At 45.6% G+C, this 23,720-nt stretch overlaps 1 protein-coding gene across 1 annotated transcript; it reads left to right on the forward strand.

The window, feature by feature from the left end:
• The first annotated feature begins 15,700 nt into the window (after nt 1-15,700).
• Nucleotides 15,701-20,190, forward strand: LOC124703590 (calcium-dependent protein kinase 24). Its single transcript, XM_047235811.1, has 9 exons — nt 15,701-15,993; nt 16,197-16,280; nt 16,368-17,008; nt 17,676-17,819; nt 17,904-18,056; nt 18,144-18,259; nt 19,147-19,314; nt 19,402-19,626; nt 19,718-20,190. Exons 3-9 carry the CDS (start codon nt 16,411-16,413, stop codon nt 19,847-19,849), a joined length of 1,536 nt encoding a protein of 511 aa, XP_047091767.1. The 5' UTR covers nt 15,701-15,993; nt 16,197-16,280; nt 16,368-16,410; the 3' UTR covers nt 19,850-20,190.
• The last annotated feature ends 3,530 nt before the right edge of the window (nt 20,191-23,720 follow it).

Raw genomic sequence — 23,720 nt, forward strand, 5'->3', positions numbered from 1 at the left:
CCTGCTAGCTGGTGTCCTTGACTCTGCCTTTTTTTTTTTTGAAAAGGCAAGGTCCTGAAGGACCGACTATGCTGCATTAGTTAAAGCGGTGGTACAAGTTATAAGATGGGACACCAGGAAAAGGAAAATTGCACACAAGTCCCTAGAATTTGCAAAGAGGACCTTTAAAAATATTGCAGAAAAGCAATCAGGTCCCTCTACCAGCCCGCTCCAGGGGGATGAACTGCGCCGGCGACCACCAGCATCCTCACCGGGGACATGGCCACTTGGGAGTAGTCCGGTGCCAGGTGTCGCCGCCGCATCATCAGAAGGCCTCCGAAGGAGGTTGCTGCGACGCTTTCCTTGCGTCGACTGATGCCAATCTTGGGCATCCAAGATCGATGACCATCTCGTGGTCACCGTGTGATAGCTCGAGGTAGCAGCAGAAGTCTTGCCGGCCTCCACGGACTCCTTGTCGCCGTCGGTGTCCTGTCCCTCGCCGCCACGGCCGGCCGAGAGGACACCAAGGAGAAGAAGGAGTGGTAGCTGCCGGAGCCAGCGCTTATTGACCGAGCTCGCCACGGCCGCTCTGCTGTGCGCCCACCATGGACGCGAGCAAAGATCCGACATGAACTGCTTTCCGATGCTGCGCCACCACATCGAGAAGCTGGAGCTCCAACCCGCCTTATTTGCCGAGATGCCTGCGCTGATGTCGCGCAGCCGCCGTCGCCCACGCCACCGGAGCCATGCCGCCGCACCGCCCAACAGCAGGATACACCAGATCTGACGGGGGAGAGCCGGTGATCTACTCCAAGACGCCACTACGGGACTAGTAGACCTATCTACAACTACGCCGGCGCCGTTCCCTCGCCATCTCCGGCCGGCAGAGCCGCCGGAGAGGGGTCAGGATCGGCCCGGATGGCTTGAAGAGCCTCTCAACTACTGTTCACTGTCTAGAGGGGAGAAGGGGGGAAATGAGAGCCTTGACTCTGCCTCCCAATAGCTCCTTGGGATCTCTTGCAAGTTTCTGAGCAAAGAACCAAATGGGAAGTTTTTTTTTTTTGACAGCAAACCAAATAGAAAGTTGATGTGGTGATGTGGCGATGTCTCACTCAAAAAGATGAGGGAATGTTCGGTTGGTCTGAGTTGTATTCTCTCCATTTACAATTAGTTCGTGTACTGGGTTTGGTCAAGTTTAACTTTTATCACTTCAAAGAAAAGTTTAACTTTTATAAACTTTGATCGAACACTTACGGAAAAATATGAACATATATAATACTTCTCCTCCGGTTCAAAACAATTGCTTCAAAATAGATACACGTACACACTAAAACATGGCTGGATACATCTATTTTTTGGGCAATTGTTTCGAAGAGGAGGGAGTATATAATATGTTGTATTAGAATCATCATACACTATATTTTAATGAGAACCGGAGGGAGTATTATATAATTGATATTATGAATATTGATATCTTTTAATTAAACTTTGTAAATTTGACTTTGGCTAAACTTAGAACGCGAAGTAAATAAAAATGAAGGGGGTACTCATTGCCACGAATGTCCTTAGTGGTGTGAATTTAAACATTTTGTCTGAATGTAGGTGAACTACGCAAAAAAAAAAACAAAATGTGAGCTCGGGGTACAGTTGCCCCATTTCTAAAGAAAAAGGAAAACAGAATTTTAAAGTTTAAAGAAAAATCTGGAAAATATATTAATCTAGAAAAGGACGTACTCCCTGTATGCTAAAATATAGTGCCTATAAGACTTCTTTAAAGTCAAATAGCGTAAACTTTGACCAAGTTTCTACCAAAAAATGTCAACATCTATAATGTCAAGTCAATACCATCAGATTCATCAGGAAAGATATTTTAATATGGTATACATTAGATATTGCACTACTATATTATTACAAGGATACATTAGGTATTGTACTACTATACAATAGATATAGATAATTTTCTCAATAAATTTAGTTAAAGTTAGTGAAGTTTGACTTTCACGGAAATCAGTGCACACAAAAATAACAAGGATGTAGTATCGGACAAGCATGCAAAATTTCAATACGAACGCTATACTCTCAGCTACCACAAAAATAACAAATTTTGATAAATTTTATAAAATGTGTATCATTCGCATTTCTTTGATCCGCACTTTTGAGAACTTTCACCACTAATAAAAAATATCAAGGGACATACACGCAGGGTTGACCGTGACCAAGAACTGAAAAGACTCAAGACTGAATAAGTTCCATGCCACGGTGAGTAGGTTCCATGGTTTTAAATAGCGGGCTACAGGCTATAGCCGTGGCCTCCCAAAACAGCTATAGCCGGGCTATAGCCTGGCTATAGCCGGCTATTTAAGGACTTTAGCACCTTTAGCCGGGCTATAGCAGTTAGCCGCATCATGCGGGAAAGGCTATAGCCGGGCTATAGCCTGGCTATAGCCGGCTATTTAAAACAGAGGTAGGTTCTGGGACTTTTTTGGTCTATTGACCACTTGACTTTAAAGTTTCTTTTTCACACTTATATCTGTTTGACCAAGTGTAACATTGAAAGGACCATGAAATGACCATTTCTATATAATAGAAATTAAAGGATCTGTATTTAATTTACGATTTTTTTTCTGTATAGCTTGCTAAGCTTTGCCACCTAGTAAATAAGAGAGGAGCCGAACAGTTTTTTTTCTTTTTGAAGCGAGGCAAAAACTTTGCCTTATATATTGATATAGAAGGATCAAACAGAGTACGGGCAGAACCCAAGCGAGGAACTGAAAAAACAGAAAAAGGAGCCGAGTGGCAAACTAAGCCATCAGCGCATCAACTCGTGATCTCCGCAAGTATTTTTCTGGCACTAGAGAGGATCCAATTGTTGCTCTCATCCTTGAACTTTTGCATCAGTGCCATTGGCGTCGATGCTATATTATCGAAAACTCTCGCATTCCTTTCCTTCCAGAGAGCTCCCAAGTGATGAGGGTGACGGCAATCTTGAGCCCCAAAGGATGGGCGGTAGGCGAGCTAGTGATAGCATTCCAGTATTACAGCACGGTCTCCCGCCCGCTCCCCATATCGTGCACCAACGAAGGACACGACATCCATGACGCCGCCTGTTGCCAAATCCGCTTGGAGTAGTGGCATTCGAAGAGGACATGTCTTGCAGTCTCAGGCAGGCACTTGCATAGCTGGCAAGTGGGTTGGTGCGGCCATCCTCGGATTGCAAGGCGGTCCGAGGTCACAACCTATTCCGCATAGCCAACCAAGCGAAGAAGCGGCCTTTGGGAGGAGCCCATGGCTTCCAGACAACACCTTTGAAGGAGCACGGGAGCGCTCCCATGAACTGCGCTTTGTGCGCCGACTCAGTGGAGTATGTGCCACTTGAAGCGAGGGTCCAAGAGACCGTGTCGTCAATTCCCGGAGTTAGGGCAACATCTTGAAGCAAGCCCCATAGGGTGATGAACTGGGACATGTGCTCAACCGTGAAGTTGGTCACCGAAATGTCGGCCACCCATCTATTGTTGTCAAGAGCATCATGAACTCTCCGCTTCTTCCTTCTTGATGCCTCAAAAATCTTCGGCGTCATTGATCAAGGGGTAGTGCCGTCCAGCCGACGAGTGTTAAAGCTCATGCATTTGGAAATCAAATTTTCAGTATGTGAATCTTGCAGCAGCTTCCAAGTCATCCAAATTTACTACGAGTCATTTTCATATGAGGACCAGGAGATGACATGGGGGGCAAGTGCATTCATGATAGATCCTAAATGAACAGCAAATGTACTAGTACTACTAAAGGTCAAAACTGCAGTGCATTCATCTAAAAATAGAACTGCAGCGCATCCATTCATTCATGCATATGCATTCATTCTTGCTTTTTCACGGGCATCAAAATCTCTAGATGGCTAGACATGATCAGATGGTGCAACTTCCCGAAAAGCACTTAAAGGAGTTATGTAGTGCTCCCTCCATCCCACCTCCCTCCACTTTGGCAGCGGGACGAGGCGCTTGAAGCTGGCACTGTGTTGCTGCGCCGCGGCTCCCTGGCGCTCACAACGTGGTCGCCAACCGCTCGAGGACGTCCGCAAACGTGGCGTTTCTACTGCAGGCTTGCAGTAGAGAACCTCCCTCTCAATTCCTGGGACGATGTGCCGACGATCAAGGCCGTCCTGGGCGGCGCGTGTGAGCTCGACCGCGTCGAGCGGCGTTCGATGCTTCAAGACAACACTGCGGCTCTGTTCGTCTGGGTTTGGTGCCTTGACCTGGACTTGATCCCCAAAGTCAAGCCCCACTCGATCCTTGGCCGGCCTGCAGAGCGTCGCCTTGACCTGCCTGAGGGCACGCCGACCGAAGAAGGCCGAGATGGACCGCTGTACAGGATCATCATCCACCTGGACAAGGTGATTGACTACTCCCCTCTCGACGAGGGCCGTCGTCGCCGCGGTGTGCAGTGGCCGCAAGTTTTTCGCAAGAACTGGGACTTTGGCGTGGAGGATGGCATGCCTGGGCCTCGGTCTAGGCCTACGCGCGATCGTCTGGGCCCGTCGAGCCATAGCCGCCGCAGAGACGGGGACATGGACGAGGATCGCGGTGGCCGTCATGGTGGTTCTAGGCGCGGGGAGCGTCGTGGTGGGGATGGCGGAGACAGTGGTGATGGCGTGAGGTGGAGCGCTGATCGACATCACCGTCGACAAGATCGGCAAGACCGTCGTCCCAGCCGGTCTCCTGACCGGCGTCGACGCGGAGACTCTTCCCGCCATCGTTCCAGGAGTGCTGGTCCAGCTGAGCTGCGCCATCAAGAAGCCCCGCCGGTGCTGGCTCTGCTCACAACGAACCTGCAGGTGCAGCCCAGCCAAGCGGCGGAGCTGCATTCTGAGGCGGGTGGACCCAGCAAAGCTCGCAGCCGCGGCCGTAGGAGCAGATCGCGCACGGCGGAGGGGTCTTCGGCTTGGGGGAGTACGCCGTCCCCGTCCCCAGGTCCGGCCGGCTGGATGCTCCTCCCGAGCCCCACGCAGCTGCCCCACTCCACTTTGATGAATTGACCAGCGCGGCTGTTGCCTCGCCTCTGGGACAGCGCTTCCCCTGCCCGGACAACATTGCCCAATTCGCAGCTTGCATCCCGGCGCCCCCTTCTCCTCTGATTCCCTGGGGAGAGCTCCACAACCTTGGTAGACAATGCCATGAGGAGGTGGGATTTGAGGATTGTTGGTCAGCAAATATGACAATGGGCGCAGCGGATGGGATGACCGCAGATCTGCCTGCCTCCCCTCCGCACCTCCGATCGCCATTGCACAGAGCACCAGAGCGCCCTGAGTCTAAGCTTTGGGCTGATTTCTTCACTGAAAGATCCGGCGACTTCGTGCCCTGTCAGCTGTCGGTGACGGATTGGCACAGGGTTTGGGTTGATGAGCTAGTTCCTGGTTCACATCCTAGTCAAAACCACTGTACGGGGCTAATCAGCTCCCTAAGCATGTGGGCGAATTCGTGTTTGGGCCGGGGTCGTTCGTGCAAGCTGGTGTTGCTGGAGAACCATGCACAGCCTGTGCCGCGTCTGCCACGGAGAAGATTGTGCTCGAGGTGGAGCCAAGGTCACTAGGCTGGCAGCTACAGGATATCCTTGCCACTCCCAGGGCGCATTTGGTGTCGAGAATCTCCTCCTCGTCCTCGGAGGACATTGACGATGAAGCCCTCCATGAAGTGACCCTCAAGTCCAATGCTCTGCAGGCTCTCCGCGCCGCCAAGCTATGTGGTCCGGGTCTGATGGAGGAGCTGACAGAGGGTGTCGAGAAGCTGCATGTGGACCCCAAAACTTCCTTGGTGAGCAAGTTCCTTGGGATGCTGTCCCCGTCGCTGCTCGGCTTTCCGACCAACACAAGGCCGAAGAAGAAGAGAGCGGCCCCCAAGAATGTCCTGTGCATCGACACTGCTATCCGCTCCAGTAGCAAGCCGCCCACCAAGACCTCCACCATGCTTGCTTCTCGCCGGGCCCAAGCGAGTGCTTGCAAACAGCTGGGATTGATTCAGCGGGAGAACGAGTTCAACGACGACATCCAAGCGCAATACCTACGCATGTTCCAGTACCCGCTCACCCAAGGCAATGTACAGGGGCTTGCCGCTCTCACGGAGGTCGCTACCAGGCCTGGCTTTGTGCTGCCTGAACAGGACCTGCACGATCTGCTGAGGGAAACACCTACGGCAACCTAGGTGTTCGCCTTCCTCTGTCGACTTTAGTCTCCATGCGTAGTACAACCTTTCAGATAGTCTGTTCGTCACGAGCCGCCCTCTCCTTTACCTGTAGCCGGTCTGGGCTGTCCGTGATGTCCTCATCATGTGTGTGTAGATCCGCTGCCACGAGGTCTTGCCCATACCTGTAGCCGGTGTGGCCTCCGGCAGCTTGTGTTCTTCAGCTCGATGTACTGCCTCACCAGTTGTTCCCGGCATCGCCGGACTGTTTTCCATGTTGGTCGTCTAGGTTATCATGTTAAATCATCTCAAGCTGCTTAATTGGAATGTTAGAGGTTTAAACGATCGTGCAAGACGCACGGTTGTGCGTAATCTTGTTCACAATTCGAGATGCACCATTCTATGTGTTCAAGAATCCAAGCTTGGGATAGACTTGATATTGTCGGCCAAACGCTTACGGGCTTCGCCCAACTCCCGTCTGTAGGTACGAAGGGGGGGGGTACTCATGTTCTGGTGCCAAAATAGGTTCCAAGCAACAAGCGTTGACGTGCGCGAGTTCTCAATCACGGCAACTCTTGTTGATCGCCTAACTGGCCAAATCTGGAGTCTGACAACAGTGTATGGTCCGACGGATGACGCAAGAAAGATGGCATTCCTCAATGAGTTGGTGGCCATCCATGCATAGATCTCTGGAGCCTGGTTGGTGATTGGAGATTTCAACCTCATCCTGCACGACGCGGACAAAAATAAACCCAGGGTTAACAGAAGTTGTGATGCGGGGCTAAGCCCTAGGGTGTGCCCGATCTTCACGGATTGACCCGGGTGAGTGTGATTGCGGAGGGGGATTCGCGGGGAAGTGGATGAACGCGAAGAACTCGATACAAACACACGCACACAACACAATTGGTTTGTTCTCGTTGGCCCGAACCACCAACTCGATAGAAGTTGCAAGGAAAAGACCTTTCGGTAGAAGTCCCGCAAAAAGATCGACGAATCGAAATCCTAGAGATCTAGAAGGGTGAAAAGACCAAAATCAATAGAAGTGCAAGCAAAAGACCCAAAGGTAGAAGTGCAAGCAAAAGATCAAGATTGGTAGAAGTCACCAAAGAGATACAATAGGATTCGATAAGGAGCCCGGGTGGTACAATAGAAATTAATCTAAGGTGGGGGTTTCCCAAATCCACAAAGGGATAATAGAGGCATAAGCCAATTCATCTAAACATCATCTCTCCCTCATGAAGGTGGGGGTACGTGCCTATATATGGGTAGGGCCGAAGGGGTAAGTTACAAGCCAAAGGGGCTGCGATCTGGCTGAAGTTCGACAGGGCGGAAGTTCCGGTCGCTGAGGGCGGAAGTTCCGGTCGGGGGCGGAAGTTCCGGCCATGAGGGGCGGAAGTTCCGGTCGCAGTTCTTCAGTGCGAGCATCTTCAGTCTTGGATGGAATCTGGGCGGAAGTTCCGGCGGTGGTGGGCGGAAGTTCCGGCCTGGAGCGTCCAGCTCCTCTTTCTCCTTCTCTTCCATGCTTCCGTGACATCGGCCTTGCGTCCTCGGGTCTCCATGGCATCCTCTCTTCCCTCCGTACTTGTCGTCGAGTTCCTATCATCAAGATATGATGGAGTATGAAGTAGTATATCGTCCCAAATAGGCGATTCGAGGCACGCGTAAAGGAGAAGATTCACCTTTGCGTGCCGTCTTGGCGATGAAGCACATGATGCGGTGAAGACCGAAGATCGCCCCGTATCAAGTTGGATGCGGAAATTCAAAGCGGCGTTGGATGCAAGTTACCTCAAGGAGATTAAGTTGGTAGGGAGGCGATTTACATGAAGCAATGAGCAACATGACCCTACTCTGGTGCGCCTAGACAAAGCCTTCTGCAGTTCTGAGTGGGACGACATGCATCCGGCCGCAAAACTGCTGCCCCATGCCTCCTCCGTGTCTGACCATTGCCCCCTTCTTCTTGTACAAGACTTCATCGTTAAAACCCCTGTCAGATTTCGTTTCGAAAGCTTCTGGCCTTTACTGCGTAGGTTACACCGAGGTGGTTCAACAGTCCTGGGAAGAGCCGTGTCGTTTCACTAACAATTTCGTTGTGCTGGACCATAAGCTTAAACGGCTGGCAAAGTGTCTAACAGTCTGGGCAAGGAACTACATTGGTGACATCAGAAAGCAAATGCTTCTGGGGCAAGAAATTATTCTTCGGCTAGACACGGCGCAGGAAGTTAGACAACTCTCGGTGGATGAGAGGGACCTCCGTTCATGCCTTAAGGCTCGAGAACTTGGGTTGGCTGTCATCAACCGTATTAAAGCCAGACAACGAGCTAGGGTCAGATGGCTTAAACTTGGAGACGCCAACACCAAATACTTTCATTCAAGGGCCTCCCATAGAAAGCAAAAAAAAAACAAAATCCAATCCCTAACAACAGAGGACGGGATTGCGACTACTCCTTCGGAGATGGAGGAAGTAAGTTATGACCACATGAGCAAAATTGTATGTACAGATGTCTCGTGCACGCAACGATTTGAGTGGTCTCAGCTTGGGCTCCCAGTTGCAAACCTTTCGGAGCTAGACGCTGCTTTCACCCTTGAGGAATTGAAGGCTGCGGTTTTTGATACGCCTTCGGACGAAGCGCCCAGGCCGGACGGTTTCTCTGCGGGGTTTTTTAAAACCTCTTGGAATGTCATCAAGATCTCAATGACCATTCCTTCAGCAGCCTTAATACCGCATTCTACATCCTACTGCCCAAGAATGACACGCCCACTATGATGTCGCATTTCCGGCCTATAAGTCTAATACACTCCTTCGCTAAGCTGGTATCCAAGATTCTGGCTGCTAGGCTTCAGCCACGCATGGACGAGTTAGTTTCGCCGTGTCAGAGTGCTTTCATCAGTGGCAGGAGCATCCAAGATAACTTCCTCTACGTCCAGAATCTGGCCGAACACTACCACCAATCCAAAACTCCATCACTGCTTTTGACTCAGTTTCCTGGTCATACATCTTGGATATGCTTCGTGCTAGGGGCTTCCTTATTCGGTGGAGGAATTGGATCGCCATGCTCTTCAGAACGGCTACCTCAAAGGTTATCATCAACGGGGTCCTCGGCCGCCCAATCGATCATCATAGAGGCCTAAGGCAAGGGGACTCATTATCCCCCTTCATTTTAGACCTTGCCATGGAGCCGCTGCACCGGCTCCTTGACCTCAGCTCTGGGGCTGGAATCCTAACAAAGCTTCGAGGCAAGAAGTGCACGTTCAGGGCATCCCTATACGCTGATGACGTTCCGCTCTTCATCAACCCCACGCTGCAAGACGTCCAGGGCCTCAGTGATATCCTAGCTGCGTTTGGCTGCGCTACCGGGCTTCTTACTAACTTGGCCAAAAGCTCTATTACGCCTATCAGCTGCGATGGCATCGACGTGAACGGTCTGGCACATACAATGAGCATTCCGGTCAGCTCCTTCCCCTGCATCTACCTGGGCATGCCTCTTTCACTGAAGCAGCTAACAAGGCAGACTGGCAAGCACTTCTTGACAAGGTGGACAAATATCTCGCCACTTGGAAGGCCCAACTCATGAGTAAAGCTGGCCGTTTGGAGATGCTGAATTCGGTGCTTTCTTCGCTGCCAGTCTACCTTATGACTATCAATAATATGCCAGCATGGGTCCGCAAGGAGTTTGATCGGAGGCGTAGAGCCTGGCTTTGGGCTAGAGACGCATCGTGCAATGGGGGGAAATGCCGTGTCAGTTGGAAACAGGTCTGCAGACCAAAAGCGTTGGGGGGACTAGGAGTGCACTGTATCAAGGCCTTCGGCACGGCGCTGCGGTTGAGATGGATGTGACAGAAATAGAAAAAGCCTGACAAGCCTTGGGCCCATATGAAAATCCCTGCTTCCAAGAAAGACAAAGACCTGTTTGCAGCGGCAACTAAGATCACTTTGGGCGATGGCTCCAAGGCGTTATTCTGGTCAGATCGATGGCTGTTGGATCAAGTCCCAGCTGAAATCGCTCCTGACATCTTCAAAATTCAATTAGGAAGAACATGACGGTTAAGGATGCATTTTCAATGAGAAGTGGTTGCTTGACTTACGTCACCACCTGGAACTCATCATCTGCCTCAGTTGTTCAGGCTTGCACAGCTTATCGAGTCTATCCACCTTACTGATGTGCCGGATGATATTGCTTGGAAATTCGGTGGCAAAAACTTCTACACGTCCAGTTCAGCTTACAAGCTGCAATTCCTGGGAGCTATTGGATCGGACTTCAAGAGGATGATTTGGAAAGGATGGGCACATGCAAGGTGCAAGTTCTTCATATGGACACTCATCTTGGATCGCGTGCTTATGGCCGATAAGCTTCTACAGAGGGGTTGGGAGAATGAGTATTTCTGCCCCGGAGAAACCTTGAAACAACCTCCCATCTCTTCACCGAATGTCCCTTATGTATCAAAATTTGGGACCATATGGCGATGCATTTTGGTTTGGACGTCCTCAAAACTGAGAGGTGGGTGGGCAAAGACCTGTCAATACAAGAATGATATAGGAACTTGGTGAGTAGACACCCCAAGGCCCAGAGGTTGAGTATCTTCCCAGCATCAAACCTTATTTGCTGGGAAATCTGGAAAGAGCGGAACAGGCGCATATTGAAAAGAAGGAGCTCTCCTTGTCGAGCTTCATTGCTCATCTAAAGGATGAAGCGTCTGCTTGGAAGCTAGCGGGGGCACCCATTCCCCTTGTTGCCCAGTATGGAGGGATCCCCTTTGACCCGGGTTAATTACCTTGTATATAGTTTTCTTTTCTTCAAGGTTGGTCCTTTTTTGACCTCCTTCTTTGTAACCGTCTTTCTCTCTATTGAAATGAAATAGCAGCTCTCCTGCTATCATTCAAAAAAAAAGTATCTTAGATTTTTGAAAATTCAAATTTAGATAAATATCTAAATTTAGATAAATCTAAGACAAAAGATGGATAGAGTACTAATTATTATCTTTAAAATGTTTGGTAGACGCTCATGTCACAGAGGTGACATATGATGGAGATAGGGTCTTACACCCCACCATGCCCCTCATCACTGTCCTCATCCTCTTTCTCCAAAACCCAACCTCCATCCTGGAAATGGCACAACATTAGCAACCCCATTTGTTCGTCCCATGATCAAGTCATGTGTGCACCGTTGAGCTATCATTACTTTTCCTTCCATTCAACGGGAAAGAGAAAGATGGGAAGAAAAATGTGGATCCTCCAAAAAGCCAGCCAGAGCCAAGCCTTCTCTGAATGTCATTCATGACACGGAATGGTGGTAGCCTTTTCATTTTGATTCAAATTGTGGTGATTAAAATCAGGAGATGTTCATGTCTTAGTTTTCAAAATGATAGAAATAAAATCGTTTACTGAAATAGAGTCGTTTTCTGAAAAACACTGAAGTAAAATGCTGTCAATTTTCTTGGAAATGTTTGGTTGGGATTCTTATTATTCTCGAGAGATAGTTTTTTTGGGGGCTGTACTACTTTGTTTTGGATAGTGCTATCTTCTTTGCCTAGTGGGTCCTTGGTGTCTCAACAATTCTGGTGCTTAATTTGTCTTGATTAATGCTGTAGTCTGTAGTACCAACTTGGAGTTATTCAGAGGGACCATCGCTAGAAGAAAACAAACACATTGGCTACCAGTTGGCCATCGAGGCATGGACCATCTATGATCTATCTCTCTCAGAGGACCGGTTCACAAAAAAGATAAAAAAAAATGGAGGTCAAAATACATTTCAAATGTATTGACATCCCATGTTTCATTTATAAAAATCTCAAGATGATCACAAGATAGGCCCACTGATTAATACTAAAATGATGTGTACAATACCTTGAGGGAAAATATAAAAAACAAACAGCAAATGACAGGGAAGATGCACCGCTCCTTGTCCAAAAGGAAAAGGTCAAGATGCAGAGGAATGACAGGAATAAACAAGGGCAACGAGGTACAAATCCATTCATGTAAAAAAGAAAAGGTACAAATCCATTAACAAACAACGCAATGGCTTGCTGAATCCGATGTATACGTTTGGATTTCATCATTATTGATTCACACTGATGTCCCTGTCATCCCAGCCCTATGCACGAACAAATTCCCGTGAGTACCATCTCTGCATTTGTCCTCACTAAATTTTCCAGAAGAAAACTACATTTCATTCCTGTTGCTTGTATTTACACACATGCCATGTGTTCAGTAAATGTTAGCGAGATTCGCACATTTTTCTTCGTCTATTTCTGTTGTAGCGTTTAGCCAAGGAGCATAATCAGTGTTTGGGTGATAATGTGTGTATGCTTGTGCATTATTTCCGTGAACACAAGGGAATCATCTATTAAAATTTTAAGATACATTCACTTGCAAAAAAAAACAAAACATAGTTCTTCCTTGTACTAAAACTCTTCCAAATTAACCTTGAACAGCATGATTACATATTTCGCTTACATTCACCGACAACAATTCTTTTCTAGAAGAGACACTAAGACCATCATTTGTTAATGGGACTTGTTTTCATTCATCCGAAAACTCACCGACACTCCGATGCTTCGGTAAAATTCATGTTTGTTTAGGCGCTGTTAATCCAAAACAACACCAACACGAATTTACCGATATATAAGCTAAAGACAAATATTATATTTTAGAGTGCGCATGTACATTGTAAATAAGTGTGTTGAACTTTTGATAAAGAATATTACTTATAAACTTGTATGATCCAGGGTATATATGTAGTGCTGCCAAATGTAACCCAAGCTACATGTAGGCCTTAGTTTCTGAAAAATAAGAAAATAAAGTTCAAAGTTTTATAAAATTCAGAAAGAAAATTCTAGATGTAGACGTGATGTATGCTATCAACGTGTAAAATCTCAACTCAAAATAGCTTATATTTAGGCTGAGAAAAAATGAAAAAAGTGAAAATTGAAATAGTGAACATCACAACTTTCCAAACCTCCACCGTATGTTAGATTTCTTCATTTGACACGGCCTAAAATACACAGTTTTTTTAGATGAGATTTTGCAAGTTGATGGAATATATCATTTGCTACATCTAGGATTTCTTTAATTTTTTAAAACATTTAAATCATGCTTTCTAAAGAGAGCTACATTAGCTTAGGTTTTGCCCAATTTTTAAAACTTTAAAATATGGTTTTCATTTTTTAAAAGGAGATACATATAGCTTGGGCTACACAGAAACTACAAACGTAGCTCACGCTTTTTTTAAATCAAAAAACATATTTTAAAGTTTCAAAAATTTGAAAATAAAACTGGTTGTAGAAAATCTTGTGTTCTATCAACGTGCAAAATTGCAACTCAAAATACCTTATATTCAGGTCTTTACAAAAAATGATAAGTTTTGATATCTATAATAGTGAGCAGTACAAGTGAAAGAGCACAGAGCCCCCATGTGTGGTTTTGGTAATTAATGACAATTCATATCAACTAATATTTGCATCGAGTTATATTTGTAGGGTTTATCCATAAGAACCATATGTTGGCTTCAAGGTTGCAAGAATAGTAAAATGAAGAAGATCAAGTGTCACATGTCTTGAAAAAGAAGATGGTGTGAGCTCTCATGCATATCCTCAAGACATCAACATAAGGAAGAAAGAACAAATAGTGTGCAAGTTTAAGATGAGCCACCCCGGGGAGATCATATGCTTGAGGCTTTCAATCCATATGGTGATCATGGATATGTGAAGATGTGCGAAAGAAGAAGCTCGTCCATAGTGGTATATGGGTATATGGGGGAGAAATCCACAAGATTTCATCAAGCAAGCACACTCAAGAAAGGCGTTCCATCTTGTTGAGGTCAAGATCGTTATCATCGAGCTCAAGTGGAATGCGCAAGGTTAAGGTTTGGCCTTGATAGGGTCTCTTTCTTACCGGTCTAGTGGTTTAGTTGGGAGACCAGGTTATAGGTTAGTTGTCGCTCTATCAAGGGACTCTCGAGTGAGTAACTCGATCGTATCGTTCAGAGAGAGCTCAAACATTTGCATCATTGCATTATCTTTCTTGATTGTTATTTGTATCTTATCCATATGGTATTTTAGAGCCTGTGCTTATTCTCATGATAAGCTCTAGTTCATCGAAAACAGATTCCACATGAAATACTTGTTGCATTTTCGATATTGGAGTTTTTCCCCGGTTCTCCGTGTTGAGGTTTATCTCTAAAATCGATAGAAAAATCTACCCCACTTGTTCTTACGTTGTGTGGTAGCTCTTTTCATCCTCTTTACAATAAAATTGGTTTCACCTAAATCCGAGTTTCCTAAATCAAGTTGTTGCATTTTCCATATTGGAGGTGTTATCGGTTTGTCTCTCATAGATAGGTTAAGCCTTACCCTATTTGATATTATGCTCCCTTGTTGGACCATGGTGGTTCTCAGCATTATCTTGTAGAGCCCTTTGTTGTGATTTCAACAAGTTCAAGATCATCAAAATCGGAGTCCGGATGCTCAAGTTATGGTCGTTTCTGTTTCAACCTTTTTCTGCCTTGCTCGCCGTATGAGGGGGGGAGACTCCGGTCTAAATCCATTTTCCGTTGTTTCGAACTGTGGCTTGCTCCTAGTATAGGGGTACAAAGTCTTCGGTCCTCCAGGCCGGAGTCTACGGTCTAAAAAGGCTGAAACGGTCATATTTCGGGGGGGGGGCTTTAGCCCCCCCTTCTTCCCATGGGCGGTTACTACTCATTTTCTCTCTCCTATAGTTCTTGAGTAGCTTGCTCTTTCTCCTCAATCCCTCCATGATTCTTGCACCTATTTAAGGGAAAAGAGAGTGGAGATCTAGATCTATAATCCCACCAATCAAATTCTCCTTTTTGTGAGAGAATCTCTAGATCTAGTTCTTGGAGAGAAATTTGGTGTTCCTCCTCCTATTTGTTCTTCCTCTCTTATCCCCCAATAGCTTTTGATGTTCTTGCCATTGCATTTGGTGCATCGATTCGAGTTCTCCACGGTGATTCGTGGAAGTGAAAGTGAGAAGGTTCTTCCTCTTGGGTTGTTGGAACCCTTGTGGCTTTGTGGTGTTCTTGGGGCCTCCAATTAAGTTGTGGAGACTGCCTCAAGTTTATAGATTTGTGGATTACTTGGGGCCTCCAATTAAGTTGTGAAAATTCTTCATGTGTGAGGCCTTAGTGGCGATTTTTTGGGAGCCTCCAATTAAGTTATGGAGATAGCCCTAAGTTTTGTGCGGGTTCGGTGACCACTCTCAAGGTTCCATAGTGGATTGGTGATTTCCCTTTTGGTGGAAGACTCGAGGAGAATACGGTGAGACCTTCGTGGCGTTTGGAGTGCTTTTTGCCTCCACACCGTTTCAACGGAGAGTAGCACTCGCAAGATTGTGAACTTTGAGATTCCGCGTCATCTCAACATTGCCTACATCCAGATTTTTCTTTTTTTTTTGAATTTTTTTTTTAAAACGAGATATGTGTAGGCCGTCGTACAAAAATCCACACTCCTCGGCTACATCCCTATAATAAACATTAAACAATAAAAAACCTACAAATAAAAAATAAAATAATGGAAGAGGGGTTCTTCCTCCCTTCCTCCCTCCTTCCTGTGAAAACCTTGAGGTACGACCAGACCTAACAATCCTGGCATTCTCCTTCTCCCAATAATCCACCCCCTTCTTCACCAACCCTTTTACCATTTCCAAGCCCGAAAAAATCAAAGAAAAAGTAGCAGCTCTTACCATCGTGCTCGTCGTCCTCCTCGTCATCATCACATCCACCCCGAGAAAACTCCTATAAAAAATGGATTAGCCACCAAGATCCTGTCCTTTTGTGCGGCCTGACTCCTCCAACTTGTGTAGTCGGCCAGTAGCTCCACGCAAGATTGACAGGTTTGTTTGGGGCAATCTCTTCTTCTCTACTTCTGTTCTTCCTTTTTTCATTCTTGGGCGAGATTGCATCTTCCCCTCGTGACACCTGAGGAAGAAAGTGAGAGCGAGTTCTCTTCTTTCTTTTCCCTTTTATTTCTTGCTTCAGGCTTTGGTCATAAACCTCACATAAAGCTCCTTTTCTTGCCTCTTAATCTCATCGACAGGATTGGAAAGTCCGCAGTTCCACTCCAAGATCCCGAGCTTTTTCCCAGTTCTTCCGTCGCAATCCGCAGGAATCCCCATCGGAGGTGAGCGAGCTTTCCTTTTTTGACCGCTTCTTTCTTGATCGCATCCTGCCCCACGATTTCTTGACCCCTCTTCGTTTCTTGATCCAGGGCGTCGCGCCGTCCGTGCGGTTCTTGATCCGGGGACTCGCCAATGCAGCCGGACGGGACCGGCAGCACCGGGGGCGCCGCGAATGCGCGCCCGCCGCCGGTGACCGCCGCGCCGGCGCCGTCGGGCCGCCCGGTCTCCGTGCTGCCGCACAAGACGGCCAACGTGCGCGACCACTACCGCATCGGGAAGAAGCTGGGGCAGGGCCAGTTCGGGACCACCTACCTGTGCGTGGCCAAGGAGGACGGCGCCGAGTTCGCCTGCAAGTCCATCCCCAAGCGCAAGCTGCTGTGCCGCGAGGACTACGAGGACGCCTGGCGCGAGATCCAGATCATGCACCACCTCTCCGAGCACCCCAACGTCGTCCGCATCCGCGCGGCCTACGAGGACGCCCTCTTCGTGCACATTGTCATGGAGCTCTGCGCAGGCGGCGAGCTCTTCGACCGCATCGTAGCCAAGGGGCACTACACCGAGCGTGCTGCCGCGCAGCTCATCAGGACCATCGTTGGGGTCGTCGAGGGATGCCACTCGCTCGGCGTCATGCACCGGGACCTCAAGCCCGAGAACTTCCTGTTTGCCAGCACAGCTGAGGACGCGCCACTCAAGACCACTGATTTCGGGCTATCCATGTTCTACAAGCCTGGTATGTACTACTATGTTTCTTTGCTTTACATTGCTCAGTTGCGCAGTTCTTGATGGAAAGATGGTCTTTCATGTGTAGTAGTACTGTCTTGACCAGTTGGAGACTTGTTGTTAACATTCATGATCAAGTTGATTAAACTGGCAATAGATGGTATTAGCACCTTGTTGGATTTCCAAGGGAAAGTGACAATCAGTCTGTTATTGTAGTTGTTGACCACAGGAGTGTCCTGGAATGTTTATGCCCAAAACCCTGATTCCTGGAATGCTTCATGGAGTCAATCCGGATGCCATGATTGCAGACCTTATTGGGGAGGGTCAATTTCTCCATGGTGGAATAGTTCCTAGTATTAGTGAATGATGACATGTTGGTTCTTGTGTCATTGTGTGGTTTATCTTGTTGGAACTTCTGAAGAAGTTTATTCATATAAGTAGCCAAGTCTAGTTCAAACTTCTGAAGCAAGTTCAAATTAGTTGTGTGTTTCATATTTGGTAGAAAGATATTGTAAAATGCATAGCTGTATCCAGTACTACCAATCTGGTCGTTATTCTTCTGGTGTGCAGTATTGATTTGGTATTCTCATCTGGTACTTGAATACTGTTTTGTATTGAGGCTTATATTTTGGTAAAAAACTTCTATGATTATGAAATGTTTGTTTCCATTTCCTCAGGTGATAAATTCTCTGATGTTGTTGGGAGCCCCTACTATGTTGCGCCTGAGGTGCTTCAGAAATGCTATGGTCCAGAAGCTGATGTCTGGAGTGCTGGGGTGATTCTGTACATTTTGCTATGTGGTGTTCCCCCATTCTGGGCAGGTAAACTACTATTTTCTATTAGACCATCAAATTAGTAGGCATCCATATTCTCATGTCTCCATTGTCATGTTTGTTTTCTTCCAGAAACTGAAGCAGGGATCTTCAGGCAGATCCTTCGAGGCAAACTTGATTTTGAATCTGAACCCTGGCCTAGTATCTCTGACAGCGCTAAAGATCTGGTCCGTAATATGCTTTGTCGGGATCCTACAAAGCGACTCAGTGCTCATGAGGTTCTATGTAAGTCCACCTCCTTATTATCACTTACTCAAGTCGTATTTTGAAATTTTAGCTTCTCATAATGGTATTGTCTCTGACATCTGTCAGGTCACCCGTGGATTGTTGATGATGCTGTGGCGCCTGATAAGCCTATTGATTCTGCTGTTTTGTCAAGACTGAAGCATTTTTCTGCAATGAACAAGCTCAAGAAGATGGCATTGAGGGTATGAAGATCTGGTTGCCCCTTTTTAAATGTACTATAGCTGATTCTGCACATGTAGGTTGTATTCATGTAAATGTAAGGCGTGGTTAATGTTTTCTGGTCAACGATGCACAACTTTGACTATGATTTTCACTTGTACTATGTCTGCAAATTTTACATATGAAATCGAAGTATTTCACAAGACAAATACAAATGGTATGAATTACATAAGTCGATTCCATATATTTTGGTATATATTAGTGGTCAAAGTAGCATCAAAGACTAATCGTGTGCACCTTACATATTGGGACAGAGGGGGTACTTCATTGCCATGTTAACAGCTCAATAGTTAATGCTTCGTTTCAGTATTGTTAACACTACTGTTACCTCATTTGCTTCATGTGCCAAAGCCAACTGATGTGCCTCTTCCTATTGTTTGTACTGAAATCCTGCTTTAAACTCTAATAGCGAAGATCAAGCATTTCTGGTTACCACTTGGTATTGCTTTTGTTCTGCAACCACTAACCGTATACATTTAGTGAAGGGCATGATGGAGCCGCTTGATGTGCCTGCTTTCTTTCCTCTATTTTGCTTGAGTCTTAACCAACTTTGTTTGGTCCAGATGGTTTTCTAGCTTTCTAGAATGAGTTTGTTCAGATCCATATATCACATTAGATCATTATTAATACTGTAGGAGTTGATCGATTTATATTGTTATTGACTCCCCCATCCTTTTGTCATTTGCTTGTGAATTAACTACACATATGGAGTCTTTGTCGGTTTATGGGTCGTTGATACATTGTAAAGATTGCATAATTTCTCAAATACTTGATATAGAATATGCAACTTGCAATGGTCACCTTGAGCTTCTTTTTCACATACTATAGGCATCTTATTATTTACTTGCAGGTTATTGCTGAAAGCCTGTCTGAGGAAGAGATTGGAGGCCTAAAGGAGCTGTTCAAAATGATTGATGCCGACAATAGTGGAACCATAACATTTGATGAGCTGAAAGATGGCTTGAAAAGGGTAGGCTCAGAGTTAACCGAACATGAAATCCAGGCTTTAATGGATGCAGTAAGTGCTTTTTTTTTCTAGCTGAGTAAACGATTCCTTCATCTGTGGATTTTATGATTAAGAATGTTATCTGTGTATTTTCTTAAGGCGGATATCGACAACAGTGGAACTATCGATTATGGTGAATTCATCGCAGCTACATTGCATATGAACAAACTGGAGAGGGAGGAAAACTTGGTGTCAGCCTTCGAGTTCTTCGACAAGGATGGAAGTGGATTCATAACCATTGATGAGCTATCACAGGCATGCAGTCAATTCGGTCTCGACGATGTTCACCTTGAGGATATGATCAAGGATGTCGATCAGAACAATGTAAGTCTTCTAACTCTGTCCAATTCTATGCCTTCTGTTTTTTTCGGTTCCTGGCTTGTATGTTGCCAATTAATTTCTGTGCTGTTTTCAGGATGGGCAAATTGATTACAGTGAGTTCGCAGCGATGATGAGAAAGGGCAACGCTGGCGCGGCAGGGAGGCGAACCATGCGGAACAGCTTGCAACTGAATCTCGGCGACATCTTGAATCCAAGCAGCAGCTAACTCGATATGGGGGAGGAAAAATGCCATGCCATGCCATTTTCTTGGGAAGTTTTTGCATGCCTGATCAGGTGGACTAAATCTAAGAGGGTGGGAGAGAGAAATGAATTTTCGTAGTAGTAGCTGGAGAGGGAAATGGCGTACTGTCTTCATTGTAACCAAAAACCTTAGATGCTGGAGATGGTAATGGGATGAACTGCAGTGCTTATGTGTATTCCTGTCGTTTCAGGTTGTTGAACATTGTTGGTCGCTGGGGATTATACATTCGTAGCACTACTTTGGCTACTTGTGTTTACTGTCAAGTGTTGGTGGTTCAAAGAAAATCAGATCATGTTAAATGTTCTTGTCACCTTGTCTATATGTTGATGAGGATTACTGAACAAAATTGTTTCTGAATTATTTTGAACAAATTGAATCTATTGCTTTTATAAAGGGGAACACAATAACTAAGTTTAAAAAAGGGAATCCAATAACTTGTTGGTAATTTGGAATAAACACAATGCAAAGTTTTGCAAGTGCATCGTATTTTTTTTTATTTCTGAGTATTTTTTACTTCTAGGTGCATGGCTGCAGTACCTGTTTCTAGTCGTATGCATCATCCTTGGGTTTTGATTTTGAACCTTCCAGTTCTCTTAAATTCATCAAAAGTGTTTTCTTCACATCATAAGAAATATTTTCCCTAAACCAAGTCATTCAGTACAGATCTCTAGGGCGACTGAAAATGAAGTTTGTGCTCAGTCGAATAGCCTATGAATTTTAGGTGGGTTTTCTTATTTCTCCTCGATTGATTGGCTGTCAACCTGGTCATGTTTTTTTCTATCTCTGGTGACCTCGCACATGTTGTTTCCTTTTTTCAATGAAGGTGGCCTTTTTCCCTTTCCTATATTATTTGTCAGTTGTGCCCATTGATTCATGGGCCTTTTTTCCATTTGTTGTGCCTACCACCACATAGCATTTCTAAACGAATTTTTTCTTCACACTATTTCTTACAAGGCAGCCGAAAGACACTGGGAAGTGAGAGAAGCAAAGGATAGTTAAACTCGAACTTGTATTTTAAAAAGTACTCCTCCCAATTCATATTAATTGACGCTAATATAGAACGGGTGTTTTGGCACATGGGTACATATGAACCCTTTTTTTTCAAATGCATCGTAGACATATTTTGAAATGTCAAAAAATTTGAAACAAAAAATTCATACGCACATCTTCACGTGCTACGCGCTCACAAACTTTTTTCATGGAAATTCGACTTGTCATGTGACGATGTGTAAAAAAGGCAAATTTTGTGCTAAAACTAAGCCTTTTTACAAGATAAATTTTCCTTTTTTTACAAAGACCACAAAAATTGTCAGGTTTTCACGAAACTTAACGAATGCACATATACTATACTATGCAGATGTACATGTAGATCTTTCAAAATTTTCTGACACTTTGATTTTTTTTTTGGATAGAGGGAGCATATGCACCCGGGAGCCAAATTGAATTTCCGTATCTAAACATATTTTAGTTGTAGATACATCCATTTTAGCATCAGTAATATGAATCGGAGGGAGTATTACATATTTGTAACCTATTTATAACTGAAAAATTCTCATTTGTAACGTGTCTTGGAAAATTTTAGCTGCAAGCTCACTTGCAACTGGAAAAAGTGAGGTGTAATCTGACTTGTAAATGGGATAATGTCATTGCAACCTCACTTTTAACTGGAAAAAAATTAGTTGCAACCTAACTTATAGCTGAAATAATCTCAGTTGCAATCTCACTTACAACTGAAAAATACTAGTTGCAACCTCACTTGCGAAAAAAATCCGTTGCAATGTGACTTCTCAGTGCGATAATCATAGTTGAACACTACTTGCGAATAGAAATATGTAAGTTTTAACTTGACTCGTAAGGTTGCAACTAGCAACTTGACTTGTAAAAGCAAGTCCGCCAGCACTCTGCATAGCGACCCCAGTAGCAATTTGGGGGCCGGTGTTGTTTTTGATCCGCACCAGCATGCCCCAAAAGTAGCCAGTCAGTTTTGAAGTCCAATAGAATCACCGATAATCTCGTGCCGGCCCCTACATGTGGGGTGCTAAATGGGCGCGCCGACACTCCCATCCACGTAGGATTTCGACCCTTAGCCCCGCTTGGTAGCCAAACCCAACCATTCTCCACCCGATGTGCCCCTCCCAATCCGCTTCCCACCCCTCCGAGTTGCCATCACCACCTCCTCCCCTGTGCCTAGCCTTGCCAACCCACCCAGAAACCACAATCGTAGCCAACGTCGATACCTCCGCCATCTCGCACTGCCGGGTTGCCGAACGTACCGTATCCCCCGGCGGCGACCGCCCACAAGGTGTTCGGCGGATTTCCGCGATGGACAACGACGAAGAGATGATGGCGGAGTTGTTCATGCAGTTAGAAGCCAATGCCACCGCAGAGCGGCAACAACAGCTGATGATGGTTGCGAACCTTCTTCGTCTTTGCCGACACCTCCTCTCCATCAGTGCGCCTACGCGTGTCAGTTCGAGGGTTGGGAAGGCGCCCAACAAGGACCGACATCGGCAAGACGTCGCATTGCTGCTTGACTCCGACTACTTTGCCGACAACAAGACACATACGTCAAAGGATTTTCGACCACGATTTAGGATGAACAAGAACCTGTTCATGAAGATTATCTTCGGCGTCATGGAGTATGACACATACTTGATGTGCAAAAAAGACTGCACCGGCTTATGGGGTTCTCATCAATTCAGAAGTGCACAGCTGCTATCTGCTATTTTGCATATGAATCTCCCACAGATGTAGCCAATGACTATCTGCGCATAGCCGAGTCGGCATGCTTCGAGACTGTCACCATGTTTTGCAGGGCAGTGGTTGCAGTGTTTTGGCCAAACTATTTGAGGGCACGAAATGAAGAATATACAACTCGGGATCTTGGCACAAAATATGCAACAAGAGGTTTTCCTGGATGCTCGGGAGTATCGACTGGAAGAATTGCCCATTTGTTTGGCAAGGGTTGTACAAGGAACACACCGGAGAGTGCAGTCTCATACTTGAGGCAGTGGTTTATTATGACCTCTGGATTTGGCACGCTTTCTTCGGCATGGCATGAACTAACAACGACATCAACATGCTACAATGCTCTACGGTGTTCTTAAGGTTAGCTGAGGGACATGCTCTGCCAGTCAACTTTAAGATCAACGGCCACACATACAACAAGGGGTACTATCTAGCTGACACTATCTAACCAGAGTATGCTATATTTGTGAAGAAAATTTCAGATCCAACTTCGGAGAAGGAAGCTTATTTTGTGACATGCCATGAAGTATGTCACAAGGAGGAATTTTTAAGGAACATTTCCTATACTTTACATAGCATAATAGAAGGATTTTACCCTAAATTGTCCATATGCTGTGAGCAACCAAACTAAAACGTCATGTCCTTCATTAAACACAACTTGTTCATATATTCTAATCAGAACGTTCCATTCGCCCAATTTTTGACCAACTAAAGCTCTCCTAAAAGTTAAGGAAGCCACACCATTGGCAAAAACTTCTGAACATCTATATTGGATTCACAGACACAACATACAATGTAGGAAAAGAAACAACCACATCTGTCTTCCCAAAATCTTGTTTTAGCCCCATCCTCCACTTTAAATATGCAAAAATGTAAAAGTTAAGGTTTAACCTCCATCAACCCTTTCCAAAAGTGAGAATCCCCATTTTTATGAGAGCATTGTCAAAATATCGAATTTCTGAGGTATTTGTCTGATAGGAATTCCTGTCAAACCCTAGGTTCATTGAATAATTTCCATGACCATTTCGATAACAAGGAAATATTCATAATTTCGAGATCTAAAATCTCTAAACCTCCTTTGGTATTT

Source organism: Lolium rigidum, chromosome 3 (genome assembly GCF_022539505.1).
Source record: "Lolium rigidum isolate FL_2022 chromosome 3, APGP_CSIRO_Lrig_0.1, whole genome shotgun sequence".
NCBI classification, from domain to species: Eukaryota; Viridiplantae; Streptophyta; class Magnoliopsida; order Poales; family Poaceae; genus Lolium; species Lolium rigidum.

What these genes read in the sequence shown, in the direction of transcription:
- LOC124703590 (XM_047235811.1), top strand. Translation starts at nt 16,411, where the DNA reads ATGCAGCCGGACGGGACCGGCAGCACCGGGGGCGCCGCGAATGCGCGC. An exon ending in TCAAGAAGATGGCATTGAGG is followed by an intron (nt 18,260 to 19,146) that starts GTATGAAGATCT and finishes ATTTACTTGCAG; the next exon opens with GTTATTGCTGAAAGCCTGTC. An exon ending in AGGATGTCGATCAGAACAAT is followed by an intron (nt 19,627 to 19,717) that starts GTAAGTCTTCTA and finishes TGCTGTTTTCAG; the next exon opens with GATGGGCAAATTGATTACAG.